The 24259-nt window shown below is 40.4% G+C and overlaps 1 protein-coding gene across 3 annotated transcripts in view; it reads left to right on the top strand.

Annotated features, from left to right (window-relative positions):
* The window catches only part of LIN28B (lin-28 homolog B), a 94986-nt gene extending 72354 nt beyond the window's left edge, over nucleotides 1–22632 (top strand). For 2 of the 3 annotated variants that reach the window (XM_044427255.1, XM_044427268.1), the window contains exon 4: nucleotides 14261–22632. In XM_044427255.1, the coding sequence (XP_044283190.1) occupies nucleotides 14261–14630 (370 nt within the window). In that variant the 3' untranslated portion in view covers nucleotides 14631–22632. The remainder of the gene's footprint in view (nucleotides 1–14260) is intronic. The other variant, XR_006414436.1, reaches the window with a different exon arrangement.
* Nucleotides 22633–24259: the final 1627 nt, after the last annotated feature.

Genomic DNA, 24259 nt, shown 5'->3' with positions numbered 1-24259 from the left:
CCATTTCCCAGATCTCCCTTGTTGCCCTCATTTGAACTCTTTCTAGCTTGTATGGATCTTTATTAAACTGTGGCACCCAGAACTGGACGCAATACTCCAAATGAGGCATATCCAGTGCTGAGTAAAGGGGAACTAGTTCTTCATGGGATTTGGAAGTGATCCTTCTATTAATGCAGCCTAAAAGAGCATTTTCCCTTTTTGCTGCCTGCCGCATCACATTGTTGACTCACGTTAAGCTTGTGTTCTGCCACAATTTCAAGATCTTTCTCACTTGTGGTATTGCTGAGCCAAGTATGATGATGCATTTGGTTCCCTTTTCCTAGGTGCAGAACTCAACATTTGTCCCTATTGAATTTCATTCTGTTGTTTTCACTCAACATTCCAAGCTATCAAAATCATCTTGCATCCTATATCTGTCTTCCAGAGTATTAGCTATCCCACCCAGTTTTGTCTCATCTGCAAATATGATAATTGTTTCCTGGACTTCCTCATTCAAGTCACTAATGAAAATGTGGAAGAGCACTGGACCCAGGACTAAACCGTGTGGTACCCCACTTGTTACCTCTCCCCAGTTTGAGAAGGTGTCATTGATGAGCACTCTTTTAATCTGATCCTGCAGCCAACTGTGAATTCACCTGATTGTTGTTTCATCTAGCCCACTTTTTGCTAGTTTGCTAATCAGGATATCATGGGACATTTTGTCAAAAGCTTTGCTGAAGTCAAGATAGATTATGTCCATAGCATTCCAACACTCCATCAGGGAGGTTCCCCAATCAAAAACTGAAGTCTGATAAGTCTGACAGGTTTTGTTCTTATTGTTTTCAAGGTGTTTGCAGACTTTGTTTTATAAACTGCTCCAGAATTTTCCCAGGGATTGATGTCAGATTGACTGATCTGTACTTCCCAAGGTCCTCCTTTTTAAAAAAAAACTTTTTTGAATATAAGAACAGCCTTTCTCCAGTCATCTGGCACTCCCCGTCCTCCATGGTTTCTCAAAGGTAATAGGCAGTGGTTGTGAGAGTTTTTCCTCCAGCCCCACCCTAGGATTGAATTCACTGGGCCCTGAAGATTTGAACTCATTCCACCCAATTAGATGATCCTTGATTATTTGCCTATCAGTCTTGAGCCCGCATCCAGCATCTTGTACTTTCCCCTTCTTCAGAAGGTGCATAGTTTTGGGAGAAGACTGGGCCAAGGTAGGAACTGAGCGCTTCTGCCTTTTCTTTGTGATTTGTTACCATTTTGCCATCCTCACTGAGTAGCTGAACTCCCTTTTCTTTCCCCTGGCTATTACTTTGGACATATTTGAAAAATACTTTTTTGTTGTTTTAGCATTCCTCGGTAGCCTCCGTTCATTTCTAGCTTTAGCCTTCCTGACATTTTCCTTGCAAATTCAACCATAAAATTCTGTGCTACCTGCTTGTATTCTTCCTTTGTAGCCTCAGCCTCCTACCAATTCCTATACATGACCTTTTCCCCCCAGATCTTCTCTAAGCTTTTTGTGAAGTCACATGGGCTTCTTCTGTTGTCATTTATTGATTGATTGATGTAAGGCATTTCTATCCCATCCTATACAAGGACGGCAACACAATACAATGGCAGCACACAAAAGTAGAATATAAATATCTAATAAAACCAACATCAAAACAATTAATCCTTAACATCCAGGGAAAATACAAGATTTTAGCCTGGTGCCGAAATGAATAAATCACCGCCACCAAGTGCATGTCTCTGGGAAGCAGGTTCCAAAGCCACATAAAAGGCCCTTCTCTAGATAGCCACTCTTTTAATCTCTTTCAAAGAGGGCTTCTGAAGAAGGACCTCAGACAGAGGTCCCCTTTTCCTTTACCCATTTTCCTTGTTGGGATTGCTTGTAATTGTGCCTTTAGAATTTCCTTTTTTTGAAAATTCCCACGCATCTTGGACTCCTTTTCTCATTAGAGTCATTTGCCAGGGATGATGACAACAATGATGATGACTGCTATTCTTCTTCTTCTTCTTCTTCTTCTTCTTCTTCTTCTTCTTCTTCTTCATCATCATCATCATCATCATCATCATCATCATCATCATCACGTTTGTATGCCACCTCATAGCCCATAGGGCTCTCTGGGCAGCTTACAATAGAACAAGAACATACATATTCCATACAAATACAATAATATATTCAAGCAATACAATCTATTTAACTGTAAGCAATGCAAAATCAAAATAAAGCTTAGTACAATAATACATAATATAATATCAGCAATACATAATGCAGTATAATACATAATTTCAATAATAATAAGATACAGGTATAATACACACACACACACACACACACACACACACACACAAAGCCCAATTGCCCATCAGTACAGTTAGCTAAAGAATCGCAGCCCCATGTGGGTTAAACAATGATACAGCAGGGTAGCCCAAATGGCCTGCAAGAAAAGGGGTCTGTTCTCCAAGGTCCCACCCAAGAGGTGTACCCAGTGCAGCACGTCTGCCTTATAATTGTTCTGAGTTAAAGTTGGGTTTTTGAAATCCAGGGTACATGTTTGCTATATTTGGCTTTTGCTTGCTTTAGAATCAGGAATTCAAGTATGGCATGGTCACTTTCCCCCAGAGTTTCCATAGCTGTCACTTGGTCTACTAGGTTGTCCCTGTTGGTTAGGATCAAGTCAAGGATAGCTTCCTCTTGTTCCTTCCTCCACTTTCTGTTGGAGGACTTTATCAGTAATGCATGTTAAAGATCTTTTGGCGGAGCCATGTTTGGCAGAATTTGTCTGCAAGGGGCGTTCAATATATTCTCGGTATCGGGTTGATTTGCTATTGATGTGGGTTATTTAATTATTTCATTAGCTAATGACACTATCTGAGAGTATACATGCAGAATTTCAAATAAGTGTGATCATTACTTCCCTAGTAATCCTCAGTGAAAGACAACCATGATGATTGACGTGACAATGTTGAAGAAAATTGAGCACCGCGCTTTGATTAAGTTCCTTACAAAACAAGGAAAAAGTCAAAAAATAATTCATGAAGAGATGGTGGCCATTTACCAGGACTCTGCACCTTCATTATCTACTGTTCAAAAGTGATCAAGTGGATTTAAAAGGGGCAGAGAAAGCATTGAAGATGACCCTTGCTCGGGTGGGCCGGTTACTGCCACTACGATAGAAAATGTGAAAAAAATTGAAAAACTTGTATTGGAAGATGCCCGAATAAAAATCAAAATGTTAGCAGAGATGACAAACCTATCCGTTGGTACCATATTTACTATTTTGCATGACCATCTTAACCTTTCAAATGTCTGTGCAAGATGGGTGCCGCGAATGCTCAGTGCGAGTTGAGTGCTGTAGGGAGTTTTTAGAGCTCTGTGGTGAAGATCCATCGAGTATTTTTGACCGGATTGTTACTGGAGATGAAACTTGGGTTGATCACTATGACCCTGAAAGTCAGCAGGAGTCCATGCAGTGGCATAAAAAAGGTGCTGACCATCCGAAAAAATTCAAAGTCACTCCATCAGCCAGAAAAACCATGGCCACAGTGTTTTGGGACTCAAAGGGAATTTTATTGATCGAGTAACGAAAAAAGGTGAAACCATAAACGCAGCATCTTACGCAACCACTCTGCATAATTTAAGAGAAGCAATTAAAGAAAAAAGGCGGGGAAAACTGACTGCAGGTGTGTTGCTCCTTCACACCAATGCGCCTGTTCACACGGCACGTGTTTCGAAGGCTGCTGTCTGAGACTGTGGTTTTGAAGAAATAAACCACCCACCCCATAGCCCGGACCTGGCTCCCAGTGACTACTACCTATTCCCGAATTTGAAAAAAGATCTCTGTGGAAAGCGATTTTCCAACGATGAAGAGCTCAAGGTGACAACGCACATTTTTTAGACAAGGAGGAAGGGTATTTTTTACAGGGAATTGAAAAGTTAATTTCTAGATGTAATAAGTGTATTGAAGTTATGAGGGATTACACTGAAAAATAAAAAATATTTCAATTTATTATTCCTTTTTCTTTATGCTGATACCGAGAATACATTGAACCCCCCCTCGTACCAACAGATACTGGGGAAGTTGAAGTACCCAATAACAACATCATGCCTCCTTAAAATGCTTTTCATCCTTGTTTTCTCTTTCACTGGTCAATTGCTGTGAGAGTTGTTGCTGTTGCTGTTGTTTGTTGTTATTACCAAAGAGGTGTGCCTGGCACCTACTTTGTATTCTCTTTGGTGCCAGGTGAAAACATTTTTATTTTTCCAGCACTTTAACTAAACTGTTTGTTTTAATATTGTATTTTACCTGTATGGTTGCTCTGCCTCTATGTTGGTTCAGTTGCAGTTGCTGGGGCTTTGCTGTTTTATGTTAGTTTTGGTTGTTCGTATGTTTTCTAACTTTTGTTAACCACCTGGAGAGTCTCCAGTTAAGAAAACATGAACATAACCCTGATTAGCTGTGAGCAAGCATAACCTTGCAAGCTTCTTGACTTTACAGAAAAGGCAGGGCATGAAGAAGGGAAACCCAGCATGCGCTCCCCCCCCCCCCCCCGCTTTGGAGCTCCCAGAACTCCTTTCTCTTCCACTGCCCTCCCCTTCCACTCATTGTAAGGTCCCATCATGCATATCCCTTCACAGGTCTTCAATTATTCACACACAACTTGATTTTGTGCAGCAACCTTCCTAAAACAGCAGTGCCGACTCTGCTTGTGAATTGGCTTCAGATCCATTTTCTTTCTTGGTCATCTTAGTATTTGCAATAGCAGTATCAACCTCGACACATTTTCTCAGGGGCTAGGTCTCTCAAACATGGGTGGGATTTATGGTTCAACAAGTCCTAAACTGAGTGGCGTATAGCCAGAATATAAAAAACAGGCTGTCCCTTTCTAGTGGTTGTGGTGTTAGAAGAAGAGTTGTATAGCTTTATATTAAAGTAAACTTGCTTCACAGTGTGGTACTGAAATGCTTAGTTTATTTAAAAGGAAAATACTTTTCCTGTTATAACAGAGGAGTGTGTGTTGCTTTTTGCATAATAATTTAGACTCAGGTTTAGGAAATTGCATGTGAGATGTCCAGGTTTAAGAGAGGACTTGAAGACCAAACATAAACAAGAGGAGATAACCATCCTTTGCCCATGGGGAACATAAAAATAATCTTGATGTGCTGAAATGCTGGATTAGCTATAATCCTGGACTAGCATCTTCATTTTCATTTTGTCAGCTTTGATGCTAACTGAAGGAACCATTTGGTAGAGATTTGTCATTATGAAATTAACCTGTAGAAAGTTTTGACTCCTGAGCCAACACTTAAGCCACTGTTTTTTTAAAAAAAAAATCTTTTAATTAAGTTGATTTTTGTCGTTTCATCTTTTGTGTGGTGCCTCTGACGTTAGGTTGAGATCCCTGCTCCTGTACTTTGCTTTTTGGAACTTTCAATTTCCTTAAGTGACATTGATGGCTCGACATACTTTGTTGTTGCTGCTGGTGGTGGTGTTTTTGCTGTGGTGGTAGTTCACTTTATTGCTGTGCAGCCCAGTAGCTGAATCTTAGTTTCTAAAAACCAAGCAAACCCATCTCATATATGCAGACTTAGAAGTACTTTTTTCTGTTTCAGTTACTTCTGAAAAAATGCTTATAAGATTATAGTAGCTTCTTTTTTTAGAATGTTTCATTCGCTTTTGTCTAACAAGATACCATTTTTTAAATCTCATAGACAGTAAGTGAAACTTTTAATTGATCACTGTTTTTCATTTTGTGAACTGTTAGCATTTAAAGAGGAAAAAGAATTGGCAGGAGAACATAAAGCTCTCTGCAAATTGTCACTGAAACTGTTTTCTGCAACTGTTTTCTGCCAATGAATAATATTGCAAAACAGTACAAATGATAATGCTGCTTGCCATGTATATTGGATTAATGATCCAAATTGTATTATAGGTCAGCATGAAAAAGACAGTTGTGCTTGCTTTCCTTGTTGTGTTGGTCAGCTGAGCAGTAATTAAAGCCAACAATTTTCAAGACCCTTCACACTGAAAAAATAGGCCATAGGTGATGTACAACTCAAAATAAATGCCATCTTTATGTTAGAGAATAGAGAAGAGCAATTCAGTCTCAACTTTAGTTTCACCCTTCAGTTTAGCAGATCTTTGTTTTCGTTTTAATCTTTCACTGTGCCATATCCAGTGGCTCAGGGCAAGAGGCAGAGACAATCCTCCTAGCTGAACAAAATAAAACCCTTATCAAATACCATGAACCAACTTCCTTATTCCTCCCTAATTCAAGTTCTATAAGCAACAAAATTTTGTGTGTTTTCTCTTATACTCTAGATGGCATAGGTATTCTCAGATAGGTCTCTGAATGATTTTCAGTAGTTCATCAGGAATTTTTTACTCCACCCCCTCTAAATTATACTGCCGAAAGAAAGAAACCATTTGTTTTTCGGCGCCAGGCGAAGACCTTTTTATTTAAGCGTCATTTTAATTGTTAATAGTATTTGCTTATTTTATCTGGCCAGGGCGACTTATTTTATATTGTTACTTATTTTATATAGTTATTTTTTGTATTTTAACTTTATGTTGTGAGCCGCCCCGAGGCTTCGGCGAATGGGGCGGCATAGAAATGTTTTAATAAATAAATAATAAATAAATTAAATAAATAAACACTGGAATGGCCAGGATTTTTTGTTTAGGAAATGTGTGAGTACTAGAAACAAATTTCTGGCTTTACAAAATTGTTTTATTTTTCACTGCACCTATTTTTTGGATGGAAGATCTTGGATTTCTAGTAAAAAATGAAGTCAATCTAAAGGTCTAAAGTCTACCTATTCTTGCTCTAGATTTAACAGACCTAAAGTTAAATGCAAATTGTTGAGCATCTTTCACTTGGAATGCATAAGGATGCCTTTAAAACTTTGAACTAGTAAGTTACTATCCTGTACTATTGTCAGAAAAGATACCTTGTGGGTAGTTTAGACATTTTTTCTGTAGCTAATATGTTGAAGTACAACTAGCACAGAATAAAATATGCACAGGATTGTAACTTTCAGAACAACCAAGCTTAGTATATACAAGACAAAACTATTGAACTGGCAGTCAAAAAACAAAAAAATCCAAAACAAAACCAAGCTGGTATTCATTTTGTAGAAATAGGTACCTTCTGAAGGATAAGTTTTACTTCATTATTCATATGAAAGATGAGTTTCTGAAGGATGAAATTCTGCAACTTGTCTGCATAATGAGAAATTGCCTACTGTACTCAGCGAGGTTCATGTGTTTGAGTATTTTGCTTGTTTGCTTACATTTTTCTGTCATCCCAATTATACATAAAGCCATTCATCTGATTTGAAAGGCAGCCTTGATGTAGCGCTTGCACTCAAGGTCTGATGAGCAAAAGTATTTTTCTGCCTTGTATTCTGCATGTTTGCTAGAATGCTGTTTCCTTTAAAATACCATTTTTCCAATAAAATAGTAAGAGAAGTTCCTAATTGCTTTCAGAAATATTTATCATATATATTTCTGCCCCATTAGCCTGAAGTGCCTGAACCTTCCTGATCTTGGAAGCTAAGTAGGATCAGACCTGGTTAGAATCTGGATGGGTGACTTGAGTGTATGATTCTATAATTATTGTTGTAACCCACCCAGAGAGCTCTGGCTACAGGTGGTGTAGAAATGTCATAATAATAATATAATTAAATGTAGGACTTACTATAGTGTTTCTAGAAAATATATATTCGGACCATGTAAAAACTCGTATTATTTTCAGCTCACAACACACTAACTCTCAGTTGCCTAATGTGTAGAGGTGAATAATTCAATTAAAAAGAATTCATCTGTTTTGAATCCTTTCATGCCAATCTTGATTATGCCATCGTGCACTTAAAGTGGCTATTTTCCTTTTGGATAGATTCCTTGGGAAAGAAAATATTTCAAAATGGGCATGATCTGCTAGGACAGTGTGATCAATGTGACCTGTAGAGAGCAAAATAAAAAACCTACTGTATAAACACCATACATCTAGTGTGCCTGAGTATGTACAAATGAGAGGTGGGCAACCTCTTTGTTGATGGGGAGTCATCAAATTTGGGAGTGGATGAATGATTTGCTTCTTATTCCTTTCCCATTTGGTGTGTGAGGACAGATTGGTGTGAAAATGACGATTATCATAGAGGTACCCCAGGCAAGAAATCTGCAGATTTTCAGGAGAATAGATGCAGGAAATGGTGATGACTATAGAATAGTTAAGCCTTTTTAATATAATGAAACCTGGTAGTTTTAGAAGAATAGACATTTCACAGTCCCATCCTTGCCCTTCCCCAAATCATAGTGATTGAAGAGCCGAACCCTAACCCTGTATGGTTAAAAAGATGACCTGTAAGTTACTTATCCCCATTCTCTCCTCTACCCATCAGCATTTTTAGAGAAAGGAAGGCAAAACCTCTTATTTTTTTTAGACATACTGTCTTTAAAAACCCAAATCACAAATGAAGCTTTGTGTAGGGTCCAACTTCACTTCTAATAACTTTGAAATGGAGTCTGCTTTGCCACAGAAAGTGGCAGAAACTGTTCAAAAGTGCCCAGTTTAGCTCTTTTTTGGCCAAATCCAAGGTATATCAGTAGTATAAATGGGTGTATAGACAACAAAATTCAGTATTTCAACCAAAAAGATACATTTCCTTGCTTCAGTGGCATGAAAGAATTGAATTGAATCTGCTACATCATCTCCAATGTGTGCTATTTCAAAGTAAAAGGAAAGCCAAAAATGCAAATGATTTTAGGGAAAAAGTTTCTTTGCCAACCTTAAGATTTGTGGGGTGGCCCCTTATCCATTCAGGCGACATCCATGTGCATCTGGAAAAAGTGATGAGGCCCCCTTGAGTTGATTCAAGGGCCCTGACAGCTGGCTTTTGGTCAATGGGGAGGTGAAATGGTTCACTGAATTGGGTAACTCTGTACATACCATAGTGACTGATTAAATTGATTTGTCCGTTGCTGCTGTGTGCTCCGTTGCTGAAGCCCTTTAGCCTACTTTAGAGCTCAACTCTCAAAGAAAAGGGTGTGGGGAAATACTATGTTTCTAGATTTATGTGAACCTAAACTAAAAAAGCTGACCTAAATTAAATTTGTTGCCAGAGAAATGCCTAACTTGGTTTTATTATTGAAGTGGAGTATATAGATGTTTCAATGTCTGAAGCAGATCTTTTCCTCCACAAAGACAGACCAATGGGCATAACCTAGTACCAACTTTTAGTTACATTATTTAAAGCATTCTCTTCTTCCTTGTCTCAAATGTTTGCCTTAACATTGTTGTAAGAAATAATCTCTTGACAGTGTTGAAAAGGATGTTTTTAAGATGACCCAGTGTAGCTGAATAAAAAGAGAGAATGCCAAATTAACAACAGAGTGCTTAGCTGAAAAAAAACCCGAAGGAGGTATCATGTGATAATTTTTAACTTCAAACAATTGAAGTGATTGAGTAAAATGTAGCAGTTAGATTATTTAAACATGAATACTGCATGGGATAAAGAGCTAGCATATGGTGGTTATAAAGAAGCTATGATTTTGATTGGGAAATATGCTAGAAGTGAATTCTTTCTGAAATGTAATTATGAAATTCTACATAAATTTCTTTTGTTTTATCCTTTTTCATACTCTCAGAACAGTTACTTACCTTTTAGTATTTTCAAAACACAAATCTTTGTTGGGAATCTACAGAATATTGATTAAAAGACAAAGGACTTAGTCCACCCAAACCTAGTTCCTGTATAGTGTCAGAGTATTTGCTGCTACTTCATGTAACTTAGATTTATAGTATGATCACAAGCCACTGGGCTGACAAAAAAGCAACTCTGGACAATTCTAGTTAAGACTTTTATATGATATAAAGTTAAGTTTTGGAGATAGTTTTATCTACAAGGCTTTCCAAAATAATATTGTTGCCACTTCAGAGCCATTCACACTGTGGCTAATAGGGTTCTCTAGTATCTATTTATCTCTAGTATCAGTTTGGAATTGCAATTGTTACGTGAAATTCTTCACTGTATTGAGAGTGGTAGGTTTAAATGTGTGTAAATATAGGCTGGTTTGCATGATCCAAATGCAGACCTTAGGGAACAATTCCAACACTCTTTCTATGAATCACAGGCAGAACTTTGATTACTTCAGTGCTCTGTGCCAGGAATTCAGTGTCTATCTCTATGTATCATTAAAATATTGAGAAAACTATTAACAAAGGTTGTGAAAATGAAAAGATAGGCTCATGGTTAGTTTTTGGCATGCATGTGGCAGGCAGTATAAAGAAATAATATTTCATCTTCGTGGAGTGTTAATCATCCACCTATATTGGCTGTTGAAGAAATGTTTTGAGGAGCATGGCCCAAATCTTGCTGTCTGAAGAGGATGCCTCATGATACTATTGACAGTCTTTTAGCAGAATGAAAAGACTGGTAAATCATGTCCAAAGCATGCACTATGGAAGAATTGCAGCATGTCTTTTGCTGAGAACACAAAAGAGGCAAACTACTGATAATAGGATGAAAGAGGCCATGACTTTATGAAAGGAACATGGCATACATGCCCAGAGAAGGGGATCATACTTGGTCGTCTTTGTTAGATACTCTAGGAACATGGAGAGTCGGCTGGGATGCACCTGGCACCACGAAGGCCAAGCCTGAGCTTTGGCCTTTCCTTATGGGGGAGATGCCAGCGTGTCACAACCAGCCTCTTTCATCTCCTCAGTCACTAGTAGCAGCACCAGCAGCCTTCATCCACAATGATTCCTTCTTCTGGTAGACCTGAGTCTCATGGGAACCCTGCAGGAGAAGTGGGGTGGGAGGAGGTGTCTCTGCCCTCGTCCCTGTGCTAGAAAATTTACTGGGCATGTTTATTGGGCTAACAAGCCACTGCTGATTTAAAATGTCGTGTGAATCTGGCCATTGTATCATTTTCCAGGCCTGCAGTGATCCATTTGCCAGAGATGCTGAGAGAAATAACAGTGAAGACATTGCCAAACTGAATCAAGTCAAACTAATATGTAAAGCTTAGCCATGAATATGCTAAAGAAGGGGGCTTGGGATCATCCTAGCCCAACAATCAGTCAGGGCTAGCAAGGAAAAAAATTTGTCTGCCTGAGGATGTCCCGTCAAAGCCTGGTGCACATGTCAGCCTACAACATGTGGGCAGGTTGTGCTTCTTGTCTGACCAAATAAACACCTCATTCTTGGGTCTAGCCAGATGATCCCTTCCTTATTCATAGCTCCCCCCCCCACCCCGGCATGGGATCATCAAAGAATTCAGCGCAGCACTCATCCATTGCGAGGCAGAATGTGCCGCCTCTTCTCCGCACCTGGGCAGTCCTCCGCCACACCTTAGAGCCCCTGCTGTCCTTCAGCCCATCTATTGAAGAACAAGATCCATGGGCAACACTTCTTGAAATGGGGTACAAGCTGAATGTAACCTCTGTTCCCTTGCTGTGCAGCTCCACTCACCATAAGTGAGGCTTGCCCAGCAAGTACTGCGTCGTTCCTCTTGTCTGAACTGATGCGGGAGAGGTATGGTTCCGTGTAATAAAGAGTTCTGTCCTGTTGCAAAGCCCACATAGTGCTAGTATTTTGTATGTCAGCTCCAACAGTGATTGTAATATTTATTTATTTATTTTTCGGTTTATATCCTGCCTTTTTCCTACAAAGGGCTCAGGGCAGCTCACATCATTCTCCTCCTCCATCTTTTCCTCACAACAACAACCCTGTGGGGTAGGTTGGGCTGAGAGTCTGTGACTGGCCCAAAGTCACCCAGTTGGCTCCATGGCCGAGCGGGGACTAGAACCCGGATCGCCTGAGTCCCAGTCCCATGCTCTTCACCACGACACCGCACTGGCTCTCTGCTAATATGCCTTTCCGCTTTGGGATTGTGCATGTTGACATTAACACACCGTATGTTATTCATTAGTAACAGATTAGATGTTGGTGCAGATCTCAGTATCTATAGATTAATGAACTCAAACCCTCCAGCATGTACCACTAATACAATTATTAGTGAAACAGTAGCTTAAAAGCAACTGCATGATAGAGGCAAATATTTAGATCCTTGCTGCCCTCTAGCGGCCTATATTTAAATATGCAGAAAAAACCTAAGCAAGCAATACCTGTCTGTACAATCCTTATGACTATTTTTCCTTTGCGATTACTTCACTAACAACTTCTTATTTAAATACTTTTCTTTACATTTGCTTAGATGTTGTATTGCCCCCCCCACTTTAATTTTCTCTTGAGCTCTATAAAGGTTTATTCTTCACAGTAGTATTTATCTTGTATCTTGATATACGTTACCAAAAGTTTTGTTTACTGTGTATAAAAAGCCTTTCAGCCTTTAGGTTACAAAATACGGAGCTCTGAATAATGTGAAATGGAGACCGGTGGCTGCAGGGTAGTCTGGGATGTGACAGGAAGTTTCCTTTCTGTGAACTTTCATTTGTTATCTTGGAATCCAAGTCCCATGTGGCTGTGGGCAACGAAGGTCCCTAAATCCCATCCAGGTAGAGGCCTATCCTCAAAGAAATTTTCACTTGAAGATTAGTCTTAGATTTGAAATGGCAGAATCTGTTTCCTGAAGTATTGGACTTAGCATATCAGTTTATATCCAGAACTAAAGCTAAAATATAGATACTTGCCTCTGCTCACATTGATCCTCTCTAATATCTTTACTTCCACTTTCCCTTTCCTCTCTATCACCCTTGTCCATCCTTTCTGTCTCCTATGTTTCTTCTTTTTCCTACTGCAATGCCAGGGCATTAGCTTGTATCTTCCTCCTTGAACCAGCCTTGCCCCTTGAGGCTTAGATGACCTTAGTGGTTTGGAGTGTCTTCTACCCACTTTGGTTGGTGGCCCAGCTACTCCACTGTCTAACAGAGATAGCCCGCCTTCAGTGATCTGCACTCTGGTAATCTCTGCATTAGGTTACTGCAATGCACTCTGGGTAAAGCTGTCCTTTAAGACTCTTCAGAAGCTGCAGCTTCTGTAGAATGCAGTCACCAGACTATTAATTAGGACCTGAAGAGCTCTGAAGAGTCTGGTTTGCTTGCATTGGCTGCTTATTCACTTCCGGGACTGCTTCTCAGGTGCTGGTTTGAATGTATAAATCCCTGCTTGGCTTAGGGTTGCAATATTGATAGAGCACCTGTCCAACACACTCTGCACTCTACACAGACACTGCAATCAGTGCCTGAGGCCTTCCTCCGAGACGACTCCGCAGGCATCTCAGAGGCGGCAGCAAGGAGAAGGGCCTTGTCAGGGGCAGAACGAGATCAACATGGTCATCTATGCCAGGGCATTGAAGGCTATTAAATGGTCTGGAGGAAGCATCCATCCCAGATGCTGTACAGGTGTACTCAGTATCATATATTGTTTTAGTTATTTTAAAATTTATTTTTATATTTTTGCATTTTGAAACAAATTGAAGGGTGTTATACTACATTTGCTGTTTTATGAACTGTTCTAAACCACTCAAAGAGCTTTGGCAAGTGAGAGGACTAGAGAAGATGCTGACGCTGATGGTATATGCACGGCACTGTATAAATAATAACCTATTTTTTCTTTATTTTTCTAATGATCATATATTTCAGTACTGAGCACCATACAACAATTCCAGGAATCCTTGTATTTTATGTGGCTTATTTCTTGTAGACTAAGAGATAATCACATTGGCATAAAGTGACTTTGGATCAGGATTTAGTGTATGTTTCATTTCAAGAAAGTTCTAAAGTCTAAAGCAGGTGCTGAAGGAATTGGCAAATGTTGCAATGCCAGACATTACTCTGGTAATAAATGCTCAATTTAACTTTATGTTTACACATATCTGCCAATCTTATACATGTTCATTTAGACAGCTTCTGGGTATACACTTGTTGAGGCTACATCAAGAACTTTTATGCACAATATTGATCAGTCAAGAAGTGCACTTGTTCCATTCCTTTACACTTGAAGGAGAACCTGAAAGAGCTCCTTACCAATTGATAGATGAGTGGAAGAAGTCCAGTGTAAGTCCAACTGAAGCCCAGATAAATTGGCTAAAGCTTCCAGGTAGCAAGAAGAGCAAGTCTTGCTCACTCACTTTCATTCTGCTCCCAAGTGAGCACCCAGCAGTGCTATTTTACCCTATTTTTAAATAGGTCTCAGAAGACCTTGTATGGTATTGGCTAATTACAGATTAGTGTTTCCCACATTTTAACATTTAAAAGGTTGCTCTTGTAAATGGTCTTCATGTTTACAAATATGTGTGTTTTGCAGATGCTACAATTGTGGCGGCCTCGATCATCATGCTAAGGAATGTACTCTACCTCCACAGCCAAAGAAGTGCCATTACTGTCAGAGTATCATGCACATGGTGGCAAACTGCCCACATAAAACTGTTCCGCAGCAGCCCACTAGTTATCAGGGAAGATACGAAGCAGAACCCCAGCCCTCCACATCAGCGTTCCTGAGAGAAGGGGGAGGGGCTTATGGCTACATTTCTCCATCCTATTCTCAGGAAGGAAGGTCCGACATCTTAGAACATTCAGGCCGGTCTCCACAAGAAGCCACTTCAAGTAAATTATCTCCATCACCTGAAGAACAAAGCCGAAAGGGGCCCTCTGTTCAAAAAAGGAAAAAGACTTAAGAGAGCTTTGGTCACAGCCTTTCATCTCCTTATCCTCTCGGGATGTCTACCTCATACAAGCACAAGGAGAATAATTTCACGTATCTTGCAACCAACTTAAAATTTTAACTACTGTTGAGGACTGATCACTCCAAGCAAATTTCATTTGAGTGGAATGTCTTGAGTTTCATTGAGCTGGCTTGGGTGCCACGATAAGCCATGGTTTGTCGTCATGGTAAAGTATGGTTTGTATGCTCTGCCTTCCCTTTCTCCAGAGCAGCCATGCAGTAATGATAATGAAAGCTTCTGAACCTCAGGGCCATGTTGCGGAGGAATGCCAAGGAACATGTCAGCCCAGAGATGGACAACCTGGCTATCTCCAGGTGTTTTGACTACCACTCCCATTAGCCCCAGCCAACAGGGCCAGTGGTCAGGGATGGTGGAAGTGGTGGGCCAAAGCCTTTGGAGGGCACTGAATTGCTTGTCTCTGGGGCATCCCTTGGCTCACTGCAGCTCATTCCTCTCATGATAAACCATAATTTTTCGTGATGTCCGAACTGGCCCATGGTCTGAGTGTGTGATGTCTTGAATGTATACATTCGACACTCTGTTTCCTTGGATACACCATCCATTGGAAAGCAATAGTTTGAGTGATTTTTAAAATAATTATTCCTGGAATTTTTCTTTATTATGTTGCCTTTTTAATTATACAAGAAAAAGAAAGGAGGGAAAACAAATCACAACTGTTACTTCACGTGAACCCAAAGAAATGCTATTTAAAGCTGCCATGGTCATGGTACTAAAGATATTAAGACATCCCTATAGGGTTCAGGGTAGATTTTTTTAATCTCCTCCCCATTACCCAAGAGAGCTATGTCTTCTTAGCTTCTCATCTTGAAAGGGTAATGACTTAAATGGTTTAAATATGCCTCAGAATTGCCACAATGTTTAAAGACTTAAAAGGCGCTCCCCACACTTTCCCCTCCCCCAAAGACAATGAATGTGTTGTTTTCTGTGCTGGTATCTCAAATATTGTATTAAATTAATATGGTTGGAATGCAGGTTAGGTAACTGTGAGGGCGAATGTATAACGTTGAAATGATTGTTTTGGCTGGTATTGTGATACCACCCTGAATCTTTGTATTTTGTGCAAATCCCGGGGTGTTGTGAAGGCAGCAGTAGCAGCATCTTCTTCAGACTCCATTCTCACCAATTGCATGAAATATAAGTGAATGGATCTCCACATCTCCTGAAAAGGGAACACAGGATAAAAATGCAGAAGAAATACCTGCCACTTTGAGGAAAGAAAACCTGAAGCAGACCCCTTGGCCTTTTCGTTTCTGAAATGTTAGGCTTTTAATATTTCCAATCCTACCCAGTTTGCTCAGAAGTAACACTTAAGTGTCATTAAGTTCAGTAGGGCTTAGTGAGCATACAGTTGCAGACTATTCATTATACAGATGAAAGAGCGAGTGAAGTTGCAGTCCAACACATTGAGGAAGGCTCACCTCGCATCCAGTGGCACCATAGTTATTTCTACTACAGTGGTATCTCGTAGCTCAAATGACTCTTAACATTGAACAATCCAGAGTTTGAACATTAGAGCCAAGATAAAATTGCTAAGCAGTTAAAACGATGCTTCTAAGTTTGAACTGCAAGTGAAGTTTGCAGTGAAAAAAAATGCAGTCGCGGTGAAAATATCATTGGTTATGCGCCCAGGTCAAAAAAAAAATCATGACAGTAAAAGACATATTGCCATTAATTACCTCAGAATGCTCCCCCTCGCTCTGAACAGACTCATCCCATCATTCTTGCCACTTTCTGAAGAAGCTCTGCAAGGGTTTCATAAGTGTCTTTAGCTGCGCTGTCGTGGCTGCCTTGCTGCCCTGACTGGAATCAATTTGTCTCGTCTTGAATCGATTCATCTTGTCTTGAATGGATTTAGGACCTCAAGGCAGCCATGGCAACGCAAGAACAATGGGGTAAGTGTGCTCGAAGCAACGGGTAGTATTTGAGGGGGGGATGAATGGCAAATATCTTTCACTGTAATTTTAAAAAATGTAAACATTCACCTTTTTTATCACACATCACATATAACCTCAAACTTAATTAGTTTCAGGAGGCACTATTTGCTGTTTAAGTTTGCCAAAATGGGTATTGTTCAGGGTCTGGGATCAGATTAATTCACTTTCCATTATTCCTAATGGGGAAAATGTATTTGAACATTCAGAGTTCAAACTGCCTCCTGAAGCTATTTAAATTGAAAGTATGAGGCACCACTGTATATGGTTGGTGATTAGCATCTGCATTTTTCTCATAGTGGACATCAGTGGTGCTTGTTCTCCACCAGTGCTTTGAAATGTTCCACAGCTGATCAGCTTCTCACATATGGATTGCTCGGATACTCACGCCTCCTCTTAAAGCCTTCCCAGTACAAGCCCCTTCTGTAAAGGGAGTGTGTTGAGAGCATGCAATGTTCAAGTGTTTCCTCGAGGCTTATGAAAGGGGACCCCAATCAGTAGCTTTTAGACTAGAACGTGTTTCTGGTAATAAATGAAAAAAGGGGGCAGCAGTGTTGGAACAAGAACCCTGCCAGACCAAGGTTTTTCACTTAACCTATTTTCATTGTGAGCAGCACTTTAGATCTGTGCGTGTTGGATCCCATCTTTCAAGGCGACGTTCATGAAACCTTCAGTCCAGCCTTTCTCAACCTGGTGCTATCCAGAAGTTTTGGACTGCCGTGCCCAGCATTCTTGAACATGCTGGCTGGTGCTAATTGTTACTGAAATGTAAGATATTTGGAGGGTACCAAGTTGGGGATGCAGCTGTACATTGCATTTTGACTGACTACAGAGGAGTTGACATAAATTCACTTCCTTTGTAGATTCCCAATTTAGGACTGTAAATCAGAGATGTCACTTAGCTGTAGACATGAGGACCACGTGCACCTGTGGCCTTGTGTGGCTCCCAGACACTGGGCAGCTGCTGCAGAACCTTCCAGGGGAAGCCCTAGCTGTGTGTTCCATGGATCATGGCTGTTCCCACTCGAGTGTATTATTGAGGAACATATTATTTTGTAGAACTGTTTTCCCCACTAGTTAAAAGCAAAGCAAGCATTATCCTTTCTAAGAGGTTTTGGCTAAAATCATGAAAACATACTTTCTTCTGTTGAGTTACTGCCTACAGTAAGAATTGTTTTGGCAGTCCTCCCATCAAGGCTGATGGGACTCCATTCATTGCACCTGGCTTAAGCAGAGAAGGCATTGGTCCTAAGCCCAAATCCTGTACTACTTCTGCTGCTGCTGCTGCTGCCGCCACCTCCCTTTTTTCAGGAAATGTATAAGGCTCAACAGCCTCAGTAACAGGCACAAATCTTATGTAACTTTGCTTGAATTCCATGACAGTCTTCAAGGAAAAATATCTCAATGGTTTATACTAAAGTTTTCAGTGTGCTACAATGCAAAGTTTTTTTGACGATACTGAATGTGATATATGTTTAGAAGAGTACTTCCTTGCCTTATGTAAGGATTGTAAACTTATTTAAGTTATGTAGACAAATCAAAGTGGCATTGCATAAACTTCTAGCAGGTATGATAATTGGGTTAGACCCAGTTCACATGTAAAGGTGGCAAATCATGGATTGAACCATGATTTCTTGTCATGTATGCTGAGTGCATCCCATGACTATATTGAATATTCATTCCCCAGTGGGGCTGATTGCTATGTAAATGATGTCCAGACCTGAACCTATAGGTTAATCGAAGGCAAAACAGAGCATGATTAACCAACAACTGGTTATCTGTGGGAAGTTTGTTGTTGTTCTTTAACCCACCATTAATCTATAGTATCTGGATTCAGACATCAAACAGCAACTACCAGACAGCTTACTCAACGGCTGAATATTCAAAATGGCTATGGAAACCCACCTGCCATGTGGCACAGCAAATTGTGGTTTAGTTACCCAATAATTTGTGACTGTTACATGAGAACAGCCCCATGAACAGCAACAATGCAAAACCTGGGTCACTTTGAAAATATAAACCAAAGTTCCTTGACGTTTATATAGAAATGGTGGATGGAAATGGTGAATTTGAAAACTGGCCATTCCCCCATTTACATACTTTATAATTCCAGACCTGAAATCATTGTGAAATAAATTCCAGCAGCTGCAGAGTGAATTGCTAAGAGAGCCTATCAAGCCTATATCATGAAAGTTTACATTTTATTTTTATAAATGGGAGGATGGTCACTATTACAAAATAGACTTCTCAGGACAAAGAACCTTGCTCAGGGAAAATGCCATGTTAATTCTTTTTTTTTCTTTTACAGTTTATGTGCTTGCTCATAACAAACCAAAAATACTTTATGCTACTATTTACTGTACTGCTCTATACATGTTTTGTGCTGATGATAATATCTACCTCTGTTTACATATTAATGGGTTTCTGACAACTCAGATATCAACTTTTGCATTCTGCTTTCCTGTGAAAATAGAAGTACAGTGGTATTTCTGTACTGAAGTGAACATTTGTGAGTTGACATTCACAAGTATGGCTGACTGATAGAGGGACGGGCAAGGCAGCTCCTCCCCGTTTCTGAAATTCTCAGCCACATTGTTTACATAGGGAATAATAACATTATTCTGTTTACAGCAAACAACTACCTCATACTTACCACATAAGCAACACCTTTGTGCTGCTCAGGCCTTAAAGGTGGCTGTTGATCTTATGGTACATACCAGTTTTTAAACTATTCTGCAGTTCACTGCCTCTGTCTATGTCTATGTAGCTTGCTTTCACGGCAAGTGTTAGAACAGCTATGTGCTTAATTTAAAAGTGATGCATTCATTTGAAATGGTTATGAGAGCCTCTCTTAAAGTTTAGATTTTATTTTTTCCTGCCTGGAGAAGAAATGGGTGCTGTTCACAGACAAATACTACATGCAAAGGCGACCAAGTACCAGTATGTTGGAATTAACTGATTAGCCCTGGATTGCAATAAAATCACAGTGGGTTTTTTTCCTGTTTCTTGCAGCTAAGGTCAAAGATCCATTGTTACAGCCTGATATACTTCTAAATGAGGCTATCCCACTTTGACTGGAGAAGTAGATTCGCTGCATCATAAGCTATTGATAGGACCAGAATGTGCCACTCCAAAAATTGTAGTCACTGCCAGGTTCTGTAAAGCTACCATGTAAACATTTGTTCTCCTGGCTTTCACTACTTTGACAATGAGCAAGCCCAAATAAGAACTTGCCACCTGGCTCCAGCGCTCGGCCTACCTGAGGAGGATGCCCCAACGGCCCAGTTCAGATGTAGCAATCCCAGTCCAATGAGCCACTGCTGTCGGACTGACAAAGAACCCTGCACCTGCTCACACTTGCCCCACCTCATTTTGTATGCCCAGCTTTGATGGGGATGTTGTGGCTTATTAAGCCATAGTTTATGTAACATTTGGACTAGAAAACTATGGTTTTAACTAGGCTTACAAACTAGGATTGGATCCTCATTTGCAAACAGAATTCAGATCATGCATCCCCATGTTGCCCAAACCAGTTTCCTAATGTTTGTTGTTTATCATCACGTTGTCTTCCACTTATGGCAACCCTGTGAATGGATGCCCTCCGAACATCCCGTCCTTGACAGCCCTGCCTTCCACAGAGCGTGGGCACTTCGGTTTCTACGCTTGGTCCTCTCCTATTGTCCTGGTGTTGGGCAGCAGTCTGAAGCAGGCAGCCTAGCCTATGTGTGAAGACACCCGTGATGATGGCAACCCTTTGCAGTCAGGGTTGGCATCCTTGCGCGGGGCCTATGTGTGTAGAGCAGAATTCCCTCTTTGGGTGTTTCCCCTGTCCTGGCCCTTGCAGATGGCAGAGGCCAGGGGCACAGCCCCGCTTCCACCCTCACATGACTGTAGTGCCATAAAGCAGGATGGATGCTTGTGTCCCCCCAGATGCTTTGGCCTACAACTCCCATCTGCCCTAGCCAGCTTAGCTAATCTTTAGCAATGGTGGGAATCACAGAGCAAAAAAATCTGTTAAATACAAGTTATAAAGGGAGAGATAGCTCCCAAGTATGGTTAATATTTTCCTTGCTGCTCGTTCCAAACGGCAATGGGAGGAGCAGGTCAAGGATGAAGAGCTTGGGCAGGAGACATCCATCTGAACTGGGCCAGTATGAGGTCTTAAGATGAAAGATGGCAACATCCTTCAATATGGGAACACGTGGCTGTAAAATTCGCCTTGTCTGTTGTCAGTCGACATGTGAAGGCTTCTACAGCACTCTGCCAGAGCTTTTCTTGGCATCCTCTTGTAAAGCAGTGTGAATTTGTACAGCACCCTAGGCCAAAGCTTCAAGCAGCATGCATGCCAGAGTGACAGCACAAATGTCTTCCCCACCACAGGAATGGAGCCCTTCCTCTTCTCTGCCGATACATTAGGACTGGACTTGCTGGATCCTGAGAAACACTCTGGCCTTTCTGCTGAAGCCAGTGGGGTCACACTGTTGAGTTGACCCCAAAGACAATGCGCACACTTGCATGGCATCTCTTGGGCCATTCTGGAAGGAGAAAGACAACTGGTTGAATACTTAGATGCTGTTTGGGCACAAAAATTAGTTCGAAAAACCTGATACTCTTGCCAAATAAAGGCTACTCAATTCTTTAAAAAAGTAAAATTAATTTGTGCTTAGTGCTATCCCAAAGTTACTTCTAGGATGTAGTTTTGTGGATAGAGACCCATAAAAGTGTTTATAGACCTTGTGACCTTCTTTGTAAGGAAAATGGTAAAGAACGTGGGAAGATCTCATTAAGTCTTAAAGCTAATTTAAATTAATTTATCTCTAAGAAATGTTTATCATAAAAATATATGTGTGTGTGTTTTCTTCCCCTTGCGTTATGATGGATATGAAAGGAACTGGGAAAAGGTGTGAGTGCAGATGCACTGATTTTAATTTTACTAGATGTCTTTAATGAGATTTGATTATTTTGTCTTTGCTGGGTTTTAAAGACTTATTAAATGTGTCTTGTTCTGTTTTACATCAACAGCTTTATAAGGATATGCTGGTTGTGTTACTTCTGTCATTGTGACTAGCTAGTAACAAGATGCTGGCTTAGAAACCTTCATAAAACGTTATTTGTGCAACTGCTCTGTTGGACGGAAGAGGCTGGTAAGCAAAGTGTGATCCCGGAGCCAAAAGTACCCACCTGTGCTCTGGGCCCCACAACTGCCAAGCCCAGATACGAAGGAGGGGGGTGGATCAGCAGATTCGGGGGCAGTGGGGCTTGAGCGCAGAGCAATTTGAAGATGCCCTAAACCTAGTTGCTGCCTAGGCTTTTTTGATCAGGGTTGTGAGCTTAAAACTCATGAGCTTTCAAGCACATGGCCTGTTCCTTTGAAGGTGCGACGTGCCAGCCAGCACAACCTGGGAATTAAGCTGAATATCAGACAAATGGTTCCGCCTTTTGCAACAACTGTTTCTAACCTAAAATGGCAGACTAAGGACATTGTGATGGTTTTGACTACCTCTTGCATTTTGCTACTATTTAATTAACAAACTGGTTGACAAGTATTACCAGATTGGCTTGAATCTCTATGTTGTTCATAGTAAACCTAATAGCCAGAGACCAAAGTGAACACTGATATCTATGCGTCTTGAATATTGTCTTTTTATCTAGTGTTTTTAAAAACTGTCCTCTGTAGTGTATAGATTACCTCATGGTCCATTTTGACTCATATTTTGTTTACAAGATATAATTTTTAAAAAATCACTTGAATTGTTCAGGTCTTTCAGAAGAAAAGACAGTGAGATGATTTTTGTGTGTGGGAGGGAGTTCATTTTTCACACGTTTTCTGTCTCTTGTCTTGTTGGACTGAAGCACTGATTGCCTTTCTACATATCCTGTATTTTATATTTTCATTTAATGCCTATTGCCTATTTTTTTTTTATTTCTATCAATCATCGATTTGTGACTGAGGCTTAAAAGGATCACATGATGAAAAATAAAACATATAACGTTGGCATTTACTAAAGGCTGCCGAGACTTTATTATGATGTGTTGTGCAGAATGGGAAAGGGGGTGCGGTGTGTTTTCAAAAGACCATTTGTGCTTAACCTAAACTCTTTCTCCCTTACAGAGCAGGACTTAGACATCCTCTGCTTTCCCTCTCCAAACCTGCCCTAGAACTTCCACCAACCTTCTGGAGCAGATTTGGAAGGTGCATTGTGGGAAAGATGCAGGGGGGAGCACACAGACATCTTGTTCTACAGGCTGCACTCTCTGCTTGTGGTATCGCCATGCTGGGTCCTGCTCATTGTGTATTTGTTCTGATGACCAGTTTTCCCAGTCTCCAACAACAGCTCGTACCAGATAATGTTGGAGAACAGTTGAATGTGGGACTCTGTTCCAGAGGTCTATGGATCAAGCTTATTTGCCAGCCTCGCTGTCTTTCATCACTATGCTACAAAGGCCTGGGGCAATTTCAGTAAGGCGCAGAGGTTTGGAGAAGACAATGTCCCCTTGCTAATTCTGCTTCACTACCTGATGTTAAAGTGCTTTGCAGCACAACCGCAACAGAGGGCTAAGCAGATATTGGACTCATCGCTAGTACAGTAACACTGTTTTGTCCTCATGCTGAAATTTCAAACAACACATAGGAGTTCTTGGACTACCAGTTTTCTCCAGAAAAAGAAGAATCCTATGGGATCCTGTAAAAAAGAGAGTGTGTGTGGTTATTTTCTTATTTCTGTTGTAATTATATTTACATCCCACCATTTTCCTGCAAGGAACCCAAGGTAGTTTACACAATCCACCTTTTCTGATGTAGCGCAGTTTAGATGACTAATCAGTAACATGCTTGTTGAGTTCACTAAGAATGTGTTTAGCTACAACTTAGAAAGCGACATGTTTGGCTCACCATCTTTGTAAGAATAGAAGGCAAATGTTTTCTCATACTAAACTGCTTTGTAATAACACTGTACAGGTGGGAGAGATCATTATAGGCCATCCAGTCCAAACTCTTCAGCAAATCCAAAGCTAGAACATACCCAAACAGCTAGACCAGTGGCTGTTTAGCGCCTGCTTTAAGGAGTAGTCCAGCTATCCTCCTATAATTGGTTCCATTGTCAAACTGCTCTTACCACTAAGTTGGTAACTCAAACCCATGAGATCTAGTCCTGCCGCCTGTCCTTTTCTGCCTTTATTAGAGAGAGAGAGAGCCATTGTGTCCTACTTCAGTCTTCCTTTCTCCCCACTAAACATACCCAGTATTTTTAGTACTTCTTTCTGTCCCCCAAAGTTCCTGCAAAAAACAAAGTGAAACAATACTATGTTGTGATATGGAAAAGATCGCTCTATCAATGCAGTCAAAAGCACCTTTTCTTGGTGGTAATGCACACTCAGATTGTGATCAAGTACCATCCCAAGATCTTTTTCACATGAACTGATACCAGACCAAGTGTCATTATTTATTATTTGATGTTTTATTATTTTATTATTTGATGTTTAAATGTAGAACTTTTCTTCCGGCTCTTGGATTATCTGTTTTAGTGCAAGTTTCCAATCAAAGCCATTTTGAACTTTTTTACTGTTTTCTGAGAAATCAGCTATCCTTTCTAATTTTGTGTCAGGTGCAAATTTGATAAGAATCTCACC

Source organism: Varanus komodoensis, unplaced genomic scaffold, assembly GCF_004798865.1.
Source record: "Varanus komodoensis strain SLA01 unplaced genomic scaffold, ASM479886v1 scaffold1, whole genome shotgun sequence".
Lineage (NCBI taxonomy): Eukaryota > Metazoa > Chordata > Lepidosauria > Squamata > Varanidae > Varanus > Varanus komodoensis.
This window is presented reverse-complemented; position numbering and strand designations above follow the sequence as displayed.